This window comes from Hyperolius riggenbachi, chromosome 5 (genome assembly GCF_040937935.1).
Source record: "Hyperolius riggenbachi isolate aHypRig1 chromosome 5, aHypRig1.pri, whole genome shotgun sequence".
Lineage (NCBI taxonomy): Eukaryota > Metazoa > Chordata > Amphibia > Anura > Hyperoliidae > Hyperolius > Hyperolius riggenbachi.
This window is the reverse complement of record NC_090650.1, coordinates 3507179-3521295: the sequence shown is the minus strand read 5'-3', so window position 1 is coordinate 3521295 and position 14117 is coordinate 3507179. Positions and strand designations below refer to the sequence as shown.

The window sequence follows — 14117 nt, the reverse complement described above, 5'->3', positions numbered from 1 at the left end:
GGACGCCAGAGTGAGCTGCACAGCGCGGTTCACTCCGACATCCACATCGAAGAGCACCAGGCGTTGTGTTAGGGGCACGTTATGCGACCTTACCTAACGAAACGTCTTGGTGTGCAAGTAGCCTATGACTATGGTAGGATTAGAAAGTGAGCTCCTCTGAGGACAGTCAGTGACATGACTATGTACTCTATAAAGTGCTGCAGAAGATGCCAGTGCTATATAAATACAGAATAATAATATGGTAGGGACATTAGACTATGACTATGGTAGGATTAGAGTGTGAGCTCCTATGAGGACACTCAGTGACATGACTATGTACTCTGTAATGTGCTGCAGAAGATGCCAGTGCTATATAAATACATAATAATAATATGGTAGGACATTACATTAGGACTATGGTAGGATTAGAGTGTGAGCTCCTCTGAGGACAGTCAGTGACATGACTATGTACTCTGTAATGTGCTGCAGAAGATGCCAGTGCTATATAAATACATAATAATAATATGGTAGGACATTACATTAGGACTATGGTAGGATTAGATTGTGAGCTCCTCTGAGGACAGTCAGTGACATGACTATGTACTCTGTAATGTGCTGCAGAAGATGTCAAGGCTATATAAATACATAATAATAATATGGTAGGACATTAGACCATGGCTATGGTAGGATTAGAGTGTGAGCTCCTCTGAGGACAGTCAGTGACATGACTATGTACTCTGTAATGTGCTGCAGGAGATGTCAGTGCTATATAAATACATAATAATAATATGGCAGGACATTAGACTATGACTATGGTAGGATTAGATTGTGAGCTCCTCTGAGGACAGTCAGTGACATGACTATGTACTCTGTAATGTGCTGCAGAAGATGTCAAGGCTATATAAATACATAATAATAATATGGCAGGACATTAGACTATGACTATGGTAGGATTAGATTGTGAGCTCCTCTGAGGACAGTCAGTGACATGACTATGTACTCTGTAATGTGCTGCAGAAGATGCCAGTGCTATATAAATACATAATAATAATATGGTAGGACATTACGTTAGGACTATGGTAGGATTAGAGTGTGAGCTCCTCTGAGGACAGTCAGTGACATGACTATGTACTCTGTAATGTGCTGCAGAAGATGCCAGTGCTATATAAATACATAATAATAATATGGTAGGCCATTAGACTATGACTATGGTAGGATTAGATTGTGAGCTCCTCTGAGGACAGTCAGTGACATGACTATGTACTCTGTAATGTGCTGCAGAAGATGTCAGTGCTATATAAATACATAATAATAATATGGTAGGACATTACACTATGACTATGGTAGGATTAGAGTGTGAGCTCCTCTGAGGACAGTCAGTGACATGACTATGTACTCTGTAATGTGCTGCAGAAGATGTCAGTGCTATATAAATACATAATAATAATATGGTAGGACATTAGACTATGACTATGGTAGGATTAGAGTGTGAGCTCCTCTGAGGACAGTCAGTGACATGACTATGTACTCTGTAATGTGCTGCAGAAGATGTCAGTGCTATATAAATACATAATAATAATATGGTAGGACATTAGACTATGACTATGGTAGGATTAGATTGTGAGATCCTCTGAGGACAGTCAGTGACATGACTATGTACTCTGTAATGTGGTGCAGGAGATGTCAGTGCTATATAAATACATAATAATAATAATATGGGAGGACATTAGACTATGACTATAGTAGGATTAGAGTGTGAGCTCCTCTGAGGACAGTCAGTCACGTGACTATGTACTCTGTAATGTGGTGCAGGAGATGTCAGTGCTATATAAATACATAATAATAATATGGTAGGGCATTAGACTATGACTATGGTAGGATTAGAGTGTGAGCTCCTCTGAGGACAGTCAGTGACATGACTATGTACTCTGTAATGTGCTGCAGGAGATGTCAGTGCTATATAAATACATAATAATAATAATATGGTAGGACATTACACTATGACTATGGTAGGATTAGAGTGTGAGCTCCTCTGAGGACAGTCAGTGACATGACTGTGTACTCTGTAATGTGCTGCAGGAGATGTCAGTGCTATATAAATACATAATAATAATAATATGGTAGGACATTAGACTATGACTATGGTAGGATTAGAGTGTGAGCTCCTCTGAGGACAGTCAGTGACATGACTATGTGCTCTGTAATGTGCTGCAGAAGATGTCAGTGCTATATAAATACATAATAATAATATGGTAGGACATTACACTAGGACTATGGTAGGATTAGAGTGTGAGCTCCTCTGAGGACAGTAAGTGACATGACTATGTACTCGGTAATGTGCTGCAGAAGATGTCAGTGCTATATAAATACATAATAATAATAATATGGTAGGACATTAGACTATGACTATGGTAGGATTAGAGTGTGAGCTCCTCTGAGGACAGTCAGTGACATGACTATGTACTCTGTAATGTGCTGCAGAAGATGTCAGTGCTATATAAATACATAATAATAATATGGTAGGACATTACACTATGACTATGGAAGGATTAGAGTGTGAGCTCCTCTGAGGACAGTAAGTGACATGACTATGTACTCTGTAATGTGCTGCAGAAGATGTCAGTGCTATATAAATACATAATAATAATAATATGGTAGGACATTAGACTATGACTATGGTAGGATTAGAGTGTGAGCTCCTCTGAGGACAGTCAGTGACATGACTATGTACTCTGTAATGTGCTGCAGAAGATGTCAGTGCTATATAAATACATAACAATAATATGGTAGGACATTAGATTATGACTATGGTAGGATTAGAGTGTGAGCTCCTCTGAGGACAGTCAGTGACATGGCTATGTACTCTGTAATGTGCTGCAGAAGATGTCAGTGCTATATAAATACATAATAATAATATGGTAGGACATTAGACTATGACTATGGTGGGATTAGAGTGTGAGCTCCTCTGAGGACAGTCAGTGACATGACTATGTACTCTGTAATGTGCTGCAGGAGATGTCAGTGCTAAATAAATACATAATAATAATAATAATATGGTAGGACATTAGACTATGACTATGGTAGGATTAGAGTGTGAGCTCCTCTGAGGGCAGTCAGTGACATGACTATGTACTTTGTAATGTGCTGCAGGAGATGTCAGTGCTATATAAATACATAATAATAATATGGTAGGACATTACACTATGACTATGGTAGGATAAGAGTGTGAGCTCCTCGGAGGACAGTCAGTGACAAGACTATGTACTCTGAAATATGCTGCACAAGATGTCAGTGCTATATAAATACATAATAATATTATGGTAGGACATTATTCTATAACTACGGTAGGGTTAGATTGTGAGCTCCTCTGAGGACAGTCAGTGACATGACTATGTACTCTGTAATGTGCTGCATAAGATGTCAGTGCTATATAAATACATAATAATAATATGGTAGGACATTAGGCTATGACTACGGTAGGATTAGATTGTGAGCTCCTCTGAGGACAGTCAGTGACATGACTATGTACTCTGTAAAGTGCTGCAGGAGATGTCAGTGCTATATAAATACATAATAATAATATGGTAGGACATTACACTATGACTATGGAAGGATTAGAGTGTGAGCACCTCTGAGGACAGTCAGTGACATGACTATGTACTCTGTAATGCGCTGCAGAAGATGTCAGTGCTATATAAATACATAATAATAATATGGTAGGACATTATTCTATAACTACGGTAGGGTTAGAGTGTGAGCTCCTCTGAGGACAGTCAGTGACATGGCTATGTACTCTGTAATGTGCTGCAGAAGATGTCAGTGCTATATAAATACATAATAATAATATGGTAGGACATTAGACTATGACTATGGTAGGATTAGAGTGTGAGCTCCTCTGAGGACAGCCAGTGACATGATTATGTACTCTGTAATGTGCTGCAGAAGATGTCAGTGCTATATAAATACATAATAATAATATGGGAGGACATTAGACTATGACTATGGTAGGATTAGATTGTGAGCTCCTCTGAGGACAGTCAGTGACATGGCTATGTACTCTGTAATGTGCTGCAGAAGATGTCAGTGCTATATAAATACATAATAATAATATGGTAGGACATTAGACTATGACTATGGTAGGATTAGATTGTGAGCTCCTCTGAGGACAGTCAGTGACATGACTATGTACTCTGTAAAGTGCTGCAGAAGATGCCAGTGCTATATAAATACATAACAATAATATGGTAGGACATTAGATTATGACTATGGTAGGATTAGAGTGTGAGCTCCTCTGAGGACAGTCAGTGACATGGCTATGTACTCTGTAATGTGCTGCAGAAGATGTCAGTGCTATATAAATACATAATAATAATATGGGAGGACATTAGACTATGACTATAGTAGGATTAGAGTGTGAGCTCCTCTGAGGACAGTCAGTGACATGACTATGTACTCTGTAATGTGCTGCAGAAGATGTCAGTGCTATATAAATACATAATAATAATATGGGAGGACATTAGACTATGTTTATGGTAGGATTAGATCCCACTTTCCCCCTGCTGCTCCCCCAGACTCCATCGCTCAGCTGGTGTCAGTGTGCAGCGGCAGTGACCCCGGGCTAGGAGCAGGGAGCAGCGAGCAGCACATGGTATTCCGATCTCCAGCTCCTGCTCAGGCAGTGACAGGCTATGCTGTACAGCTCGGGGTCCTGCCGCTGCACACACACCAGCAAGGCATACTAGTAGGTACATTTGTTTTGTGGGGTAAGGATCAGCTTGGCCGCATTTTAATGGGCGGGCTTCTGTTAAATACGATAAAATAAGTACAGTTGCTTTATGCAGCCAAATGTACTGCTTCGTATTTATATAGATCTGTACATCAGTCCTAACAGAGCGAAAGAAAGGACACCGCGGGACAAGGGTGGTTGTAATAACTCATCAATTCACAGCAAACCTGATCCAGAGATTTGACATGACTGCCACCTGGAGTCAAGAAGGACATTTTTCCTCTTCGAGCACCCCTGAACTGAGGGGGAATATGGAGACTGCCATATTTATTTCCATGCAGATTGCCTGGCTGTCCTGCTGATCCTCTGCTTCAAATACGTTTAGCCACAGCCCCGGAACTAGCATGCAGATCAGGTGACTGAAATGTGACTGGATTAGCTGCATGCTTGTTTCCGGTGTGTGATTCAGACACTACTGCAGCCAAATAGATCAGCAGGGCTGCCAGGCAACTGGTATTGTTTAACAGGAAATCAATATGGCAGCCTCCGTATACCTCTCACTACAGGTGTGCATTAAGCTATCTGGCTGAATTAGAGGCTTGCTGGATGCCAGTCCCTCATTGCACATCAGTTAATGAGGTTTCTGGGCATTAGCTATTTATCTGGTGAATGTTGACATATGCACAGCGCTGCAGTGACTGTCTGTGGGGAGGCTGCACAGACATGTCGCTAGCCAGCAGGCTAACAGCCTATTCTGTTGCTATGGGGAGTGGGGGAGGGCACACAGGATCCACGTGGGGGAGGGGCTGTGATCTTGGCTATGTGTGAGCGTCCAGGCGTGGTCGGGGAGTCTCGGCACAGGCGGTCTATGGTCAGGGACAGCAGTGATGCATCATGGGGGATCTTTCTCGCTCACCTAAAGATAAACTAACGCATTTTGCATGAAGGCAGATCTGTATTCCCCCCACATAGTGATTGCCGTCATGCTCACACAGAACGTTCAGTACAAGGCTGTTGTCAGAGATGTTCTCTAGCCTTGGAGAGCCGCAGCACATTCAGCACAGAAATGATGGGAGAGCAGAAAACAGGGAACTTAAAGTCTTCCCTCAGTAGTGAGAAGATTCTGGATGATGTACGAGCTTTCCACGTCCTCCTTGTAGCCCCGTTTCTAGGGAAGGGCGAGGCAGGACTCCGCCCCGGGCGCAGTGAGGGAGGGGGCGAGTGATGGAGGAGGAGAAGGGGGCACAATGGGACTCAGACGTAGGGAGGGGGGCCTGACTCCTCCCTCACTGTCCACGGGCCCCACCCTCCGTGCTCCCCCCTACATTTCAAAGAAAGATTTATGACAGTGGAAGCAGTTATAGTAAAAACTTCCCCCGTTCCGGGCTCTTTATGAGGCTCGTGTGCTGCTGAGCTACTTTCCAGCGTCGTTCACTAGTTCCACTAATCAGGATATCTATACTGGGGGCACCTATACCTGGCTACCTATACTGGGGGCACCTATACCTGGCTACCTATACTGGGGCCACCTATACCTGGTTATCTATACTGATGGCAGCTATACCTGGTTACCTATACTGGGCGTACCTATACCGGAGGCACCTATACCTGGCTAATCTATACTGGGGCACCTATACCTGGCTACCTATACTGGGGGCACCTATACCTGGCTATCTATACTGGGGGCACCTATACCTGGCTATCTATACTGGGGGCACCTATACCTGGCTATCTATACTGGGGGCACCTATACCTGGCTATCTATACAGGGGCACCTATACCTGGCTAACCTATACTGGGAGTACCTATACCTGGCTATCTATACTGGGAGTACCTATACTTGGCTATCTATACTGGGGGCACCTATACCTGGCTATCTATACTGGGAGTACCTATACCTGGCTATCTATGCCGGGAGTACCTATACCTGGCTATCTATACTGGGGCACCTATACCTGGCTAATCTATACTGGGGGCACCTATACCTGGCTACCTATACTGGCTGCACCTATTCCTGGCTACCTGTACTGGGGTCACCTATACCTGGCTAACCTATACTGGGGGCAGCAATAGCTGGCTATCTATACTGGGGGCACTATACCTGGCTAACCTATACTGGGGGCAACAATAGCTGGCTATCTATACTGGGGGCACTATACCTGGCTAACCTATACTGGGGGCAACAATAGCTGGCTATCTATACTGGGGGCACCTATACCTGGCTATCTATACTGGGGGCAGCAATAGCTGGCTATCTATACTGGGGGCACTATACCTGGCTAACCGATACTAGGGGCACCTATACCTGGCTAACCGATACTAGGGGCACCTATACCTGGCTATCTATACTGGGGGCACTATACCTGGCTAGCTATACTGGGGGCACCTATGCCTAGCTAGCTATACTGGGGGCACCTATACCTGGCTATCTATACTGGGGTCACCTATACCTGGCTAGCTATACTGGTGGCACTATACCTGGCTAACCTATACTGGGGGCACCTATACCTGGCTAACCTATACTGGGGCACCTATACCTGGCTAACCTATACTGGGGGCACCTATACCTGGCTAACCTATACTGGGGCACCTATACCTGGCTAACATATACTGGCTGCACCTATTCCTGGCTACCTGTACTGGGGTCACCTATACCTGGCTAACCTATACTGGGGGCAGCAATAGCTGGCTATCTATACTGGGGGCACTATACCTGGCTAACCTATACTGGGGCACCTATACCTGGCTACCTATACTGGGGGCGCCTATACCTGGCTACCTATACTGGGAGTACCTATATCTGGCTAACCTATACTGGGGGCACCTATTCCTGGCTACCTGTACTGGGGTCACCTATACCTGGCTAACCTATACTGGGGGGCATCTATACCTGACTACCTATACTGGAAGCACCTATACCTGGCTACCTATACTGGGGACACCTATACCTGTCTACCTATACTGGGGGCACCTATACCTGGTTACCCATACTGGGAGTACCTATACCTGGCTACCTATACTGGAGCACCTATACCTGGCTACCTATACTGGCTGCGCCTATACCTGTCTACCTATACTGGGGACACCTACACCTGGCTACCTATACTGGGAGTACCTATACCTGGCTACCTATACTGGAGCACCTATACCTGGCTACCTATACTGGGAGTACCTATACCTGGCTACCTATACTGGAGCACCTATACCTGGCTACCTATACTGGCTGCGCCTATACCTGTCTACCTATACTGGGGACACCTACACCTGGCTACCAATACTGGGGCCACCTATACCTGGCTACCTATACTGGAGGCACCTATTCCTGGCTACCTATACTGGGGGCACCTATACCTGGCTACCTATACTGGAGGCACCTATTCCTGGCTACCTATACTGGAAGTATGTTTTGTTGGTTTTTTTAGATCCTGCCTGGCCTGCCTTTGCAATATCTGTTTAGAGGGGGATGGAGAGGAGGGGGGCTTATCCGAAGTTTTGCAGGGGGGGGGGGGGGCAATGATATTGGGTTAGGCCCTTGCCTGGGAGCCTCTCTCCAGCTGATTATACTGTCCACCCTCCCTTGCGCTGCAGGCACCGCCCCATCTCTTCACCAACCACAGAGATTGGTTGGTTGCATTCCTGAGCAAGTAAGTTCTGTGAGTACCATTTCCTGACTTTGCTCAATTTTCAGTACATACTACCCTATCCGGCTTCTGTGCTTATCAGGTACTGCCCATGTCTCAAGTCACTGGTAGGTAGCCAGGCTTAATCTGACAATGGGCCTGATTCACACAGCGGTGCTAACAGTTAGCACGCTAGTGAAAAGCCCTTTATCACGCCTAAACTCAGTTTAGGCATGATAAGTTTAGGTGTGATAAGTTTAGGTGTGATAAATTTAGGCATGATAAGTTTAGGTGTGATAAATTTAGGCATGATAAGTTTAGGTGTGATAAGTTTAGGCGTGATAAGTTTAGGTGTGATAAGTTTAGGTGTGATAAGTTTAGGTGTGATAAGTTTAGGTGTGATAAGTTTAGGTGTGATAAGTTTAGGCGTGATAAGTTTAGGTGTGATAAGTTTAGGCGTGATAAGTTTAGGCATGATAAGTTTAGGTGTGATAAGTTTAGGTGTGATAAGTTTAGGTGTGATAAGTTTAGGGGCTCGATTCACAAAGCGGTGCTAACCCAGTTAGCATGCCTAAAAGACTTTAGGCATGATAACCATTGCACCATGCTGGTGAAAAGCCAGTTTAGGTGTGATAAGTTTAGGCATGATAAGTTTAGGTGTGATAAGTTTAGGCATGCTAAGTTTAGATAAGTTTAGATCGCTTGCAAAGTCCCGCACGCAAAGCAGCGCCATTAAACTTTATACGAAGTGCACCAGTCTTTGCTAGCGCAAAACTTTTGATCAGCTGTGCACTGCGGTGCTAACGCAGTTGGCGCTTAAACTTATCATGCCTAAACTTATCACACCTAAACTTATCATGCCTAAACTTATCACACCTAAACTTATCACACCTAAACTTATCATGCCTAAACTGAGTTTAGGCATGATAAAGGGCTTTTCACCAGGGTGCTAACTGTTAGCACCGCTTTGTGAATCAGGCCCTAGGTGTGATAAGTTTAGGCATGATAAGTTTAGGTGTGATAAGTTTAGGCGTGATAAGTTTAGGTGTGATAAGTTTAGGCATGATAAGTTTAGGTGTGATAAGTTTAGGCATGATAAGTTTAGGTGTGATAAGTTTAGGCATGAGGGGCTCGATTCACAAAGCGGTGCTAACCCAGTTAGAGACTTTGGGCTTGATTCACAAAGCGGTGCTAACAGTTAGCACGCTGGTGAAAAGCCCTTTATCATGCCTAAACTCAGTTTAGGCATGATAAGTTTAGGTGTGATAAGTTTAGGTGTGATAAGTTTAGGCATGATAAGTTTAGGTGTGATAAGTTTAGGCATGCTAAGTTTAAGCGCCAACTGCGTTAGCACCGCAGTGCACAGCTGATCAAAAGTTTTACGCTAGCAAAGACTGGTGCACTTTGTATAAAGTTTAATGGCGCTGCTTTGCGTGCGGGACTTTGCAAGCGATCTAAACTTATCTAAACTTAGCATGCCTAAACTTATCACACCTAAACTTATCACACCTAAACTTATCACGCCTAAACTGGCTTTTCACCAGCATGGTGCAATGGTTATCATGCCTAAAGTCTTTTAGGCATGCTAACTGGGTTAGCACCGCTTTGTGAATCGAGCCCTTTAGGCGTGATAACCATTTCACCACACTGGTGAAAAGCCAGTTTAGGCGTGATAAGTTTAGGTGTGATAAGTTTAGGTGTGATAAGTTTAGGCATGCTAAGTTTAGATAAGTGTAGATAGCGTGCAAAGTCCTGCACGCAAAGCAGTGCCATTAAACTCTATGCGAAGTGCACCAGACTTTGCTAGCGCAAAACTTTTGATCAGCTGTGCACTGCGGTGCTAACGCAGTTGGTGCTTAAACTTATCATGCCTAAACTTATCACACCTAAACTTATCATGCCTAAACTTATCATGCCTAAACTTATCACACCTAAACTTATCACACCTAAACTTATCATGCCTAAACTTATCACACCTAAACTTATCACACCTAAACTTATCACACCTAAACTTATCATGCCTAAACTGAGTTTAGGCATGATAAAGGGCTTTTCACCAGCGTGCTAACTGTTAGCACCGCTTTGTGAATCAGGCCCGATAAGTTTAAGCACCAAGGGCTCGATTCACAAAGCGGTGATAACCCAGTTAAAGACTTTAGGGCCTCGATTCACAAAGCGGTGATAACCCAGTTATCACGCCTAAAAGACTTTAGGCGTGATGACCTTTTCACCACTGAGTTATCACCGATTTTTCCTGCTCTTCGCGCGAAGTTACCGCGCGTAAGCGCGTTCGCGCGTGAGTGCGCACGCAAAGTCCCATAGGGCTTAATGGGAGCTTCGCGCGAAGCGTCGGGTGTTGCGCGCGCACTTATGCGCGTACGCGCGTACGCGCGTACGCGCGGCAACTTCGCGCGAGTTTCTTCTTATCATGCCTAAAGTGACTTTAGGCGTGATAAGGGCCTTTTCACCACGGTGCTAACACTTTGCACCGCTTGGTGAATCGAGCCCTAGGCGTGATAACCATTTTTATCATGCCTAAACTCAGTTTAGGCATGATAAGTTTAGGCATGCTAAGTTTAGATGAGTGTAGATAGTGTGCAAAGTCCCGCACGCAAAGCAGCGCCATTAAACTCTATGCAAAGTGCACCAGACTTTGCTAGCACAAAACTTTTGATCAGCTGTGCACTGCGGTGCTAGCCCAGTTGGTGCTTAAACTTATCACACCTAAAAACTTATCACACCTAAACTTATCACACCTAAACTTATCATGCCTAAACAGAGTTTAGGCGTGATAAAGGGCTTTTCACCACGGTGCTAACTGTTAGCACCGCTTTGTGAATCAGGCCCCAACTGCGTTAGAACCGCAGTGCACAGCTGATCAAAAGTTTTGCGCTAGCAAAGTCTGGTGCACTTTGCATAGAGTTTAATGGCGCTGCTTTGCGTGTGGGACTTTGCGTGCGATCTACACTTATCTAAACTTATCATGCCTAAACTTATCACGCCTAAACTTATCACGCCTAAACTTATCACGTCTAAATTTATCACGCCTAAACTGAGTTTAGGCATGATAAAATGGTTATCACGCCTAAAGTCTTTAACTGGGTTATCACCGCTTTGTGAATCGAGCCCAATGAGTCCAGCAATGTCCCTGCTGGGCACTGAACCCGGACATTCCGGCGCAGCAGAAAGGGACTAAGATGAAATAAGATGAAATGGGATCTTAGGTAAGATTTGATAGAGACTAGCATCCACCAGGCCCCTAGACTCTCTCCAGGCCCTAGGAAACTGCCTAGATTGCCTTGTGGATAACCCAGCTCTGCCATAGTGCGCCCCAGTAATGTGTCCCCCTCCCCCAGCACCTCTATATCAGATATGGGCCTCCTAGGAGGTGTGATTGGCTGCCGGCCGGGACATTGTGCTGCCATCATACGGTGTAATCCTCTTTCCCAGGTAATCCCTCCATCTGCAGCTCTGTCAGCGTTTTCTCTCCTGGCAGCAGCTGTGCGGAGGATACTGGCGGGATTTGTGAGGATAATGGGCTTTCTGAGGAGGTTACATCAGTCACTGGAGCCTCATTACATCAGCAGCTGCTGACAAGAAATACCGATTCCTCACGGGAGGGGGGGGGGGGGGGGGCTGCGGGGAGAATCATGAGAAATGGAAGCGCAAACTGCCTGTGTTACTTTTACAGCCAATTCAGTTGCAGCTGCTGCATTCCCAGTGCAGGCTAGGGAGGGAGAGACTGAGGCATGAAGCCTCCCCGGCAGGGTGCGCCGCTGCCTATGTTGGTGCCTTAGGGCTTGCACACATTCTGGCCTTGTTATATTCAGTACAGACACCTCTGTGTGATGGGCACAGATATACTCTCCTCAGCTCCAGCAGGAGTCACAACTGATACAGAAAATACATCACAACTAATCTTCATTAAGACTCAATGGTCCCTATTCACTGCGATAAGATTGCAGCGCACAGGCAGCACGCAGCGAATTTCCCCGTTACAATCGCTGCATTCCACAAAAATCAGCACACTCAGATGTATAATGCAAAACTGCAAGCTCTTTTAACCTCCCTGGCGGTACAATAAATCCGCCAGGGGGCAGCGCAGCACTTTTTTTTTTTTTTTAAAGCATATAGCTAGCCTAGTGCTAGCTACATGTTTCCCCCCTCCCTTCGCTATCCCTCCCACCCCTCCGATCGCCGCCGGCGCTTTTACCCTGCAGGGAACCCCGTTCTGACTGGGATTCCCTGTATGGGCTTCCCCGTCACCATGGTGACGATCGCGTTGACGTCACCGACGTCGTGACGTCAGCGGGCATTCCGATCCACCCCTCAGCGCTGCCTGGCACTGATTTGCCAGGTAGCGAAAGGGGTCTGGGGGGGGGGCAGTGCGTATAGCGGCGAATCGGCGGCGATCGTTATGCACACGCAGCTAAATTATGTAAATTGGCCCAGCAGGGCCTGAGCGGCACCCTCCGGCGGCTTACCCCGTGTCCAGCACGGGGTTACTGCTAAGGAGGTTAATGCAAAAGGTTTTCATGCAGTGCAACGCGTGTTAAACAAGGACCAGCAACTCGCAGTAGATGGGCGTCAAAGACACCCAAAGTCCATCAACTGCCTGCTGGCCACCTTGTGTACAAAGTCCGTGAGGGAACAGAGTCCAATGTCCACAATCCGCAGATATCGCGTCCTAGATCATGGGGACAAACACTGGCCTAATGCTGCTTCAGGCAAACGTCCGTCTTCAAGCCGATAAATGTGCACAAGGAAAAAATGACATGGTGCATTCAAAACACAGTGAGAATATTAACAACCTTTACACCATAAGCATGCTGCACAAACTCATGCTTGTACACCGGAGGCCACAAGAGCCTAAAACACAAACACACGCCAACAACAAACACAGACAATGTAACATGCAAAAACATGTAGGTGATAAACAAGTGTCCATCCAGCCAAAGAGACGACAATACTACAAACACAAACCTCCTGAGGCATTTCGTGATCCACAACCTGCTTCCTCAGGGGATGTACAGAGATTAGACACTATAATGCACAGGGTGAGTAAAGCCGGCCCCACATGAGTTAGATGTAAAGCATGAGGTATGAAATCGCCCCGCCCGTGTCCTCTGCATCAGTTCACACACATCAGACTGGAGAGCGTCCGGGATTTCCACCTACCGGTGGGTTTGCTGGCGCCGAGGATTCCGGCATTTCCGAGGATCTTGAAGACGTGATGAGCCGGGAACTGCTCCTCCTTCTCCCATTGGTCCACATGTGGGTTGATTTCCGTGTCTATTATCTGCGGAGAGGAGAAAGACACCAAATCTTAACCTAAATAAAGTGTTTATACGTTTTGTTTAATCATTAAAAAAAAAAAGAAATGTATTTTCAGACAGAGCTATGTGAAACGTTACAAATGAATGTTTTGTGGGTTTCCCCTTCCGGTTTGTAACGTAAAGTTTTGTAAGCAGAAAAATATCAGATCCCAGCGCTGTGGAGGAAAACCTCTAACATGAATCATTATATGTTCTGTCTCCTGGTCCTGTATTCACTATCCTACAGTGGCTTGCAAAAGTATTCGGCCCCCTTGAAGTTTTCCACATTTTATCATATTACTGCCACAAATGGTTTAAAACAAAACATATCCATGTGTTAGAATGGCCCAATCAAAGTCCAGATCTAAATCCAATCGAGAATCTGTGGCAAGATCTGAAAACTGCTGTTCACAAACGCTGTCCATCTAATCTGACTGAGCTGGAGCTGTTTTGCAAAGAAGAATGGGCAAGGATTTC

At 45.2% G+C, this 14117-nt stretch overlaps 1 protein-coding gene across 1 annotated transcript in view; it reads right to left on the bottom strand.

The window, feature by feature from the left end:
* Positions 1-14117, bottom strand: part of LOC137517947 (probable acyl-CoA dehydrogenase 6) — a 145839-nt gene that overhangs the window by 115315 nt on the left and 16407 nt on the right. The window contains exon 3 of the mRNA XM_068235023.1: positions 13504-13624. Within this exon, the coding sequence (XP_068091124.1) occupies positions 13504-13624 (121 nt within the window). The remainder of the gene's footprint in view (positions 1-13503; positions 13625-14117) is intronic.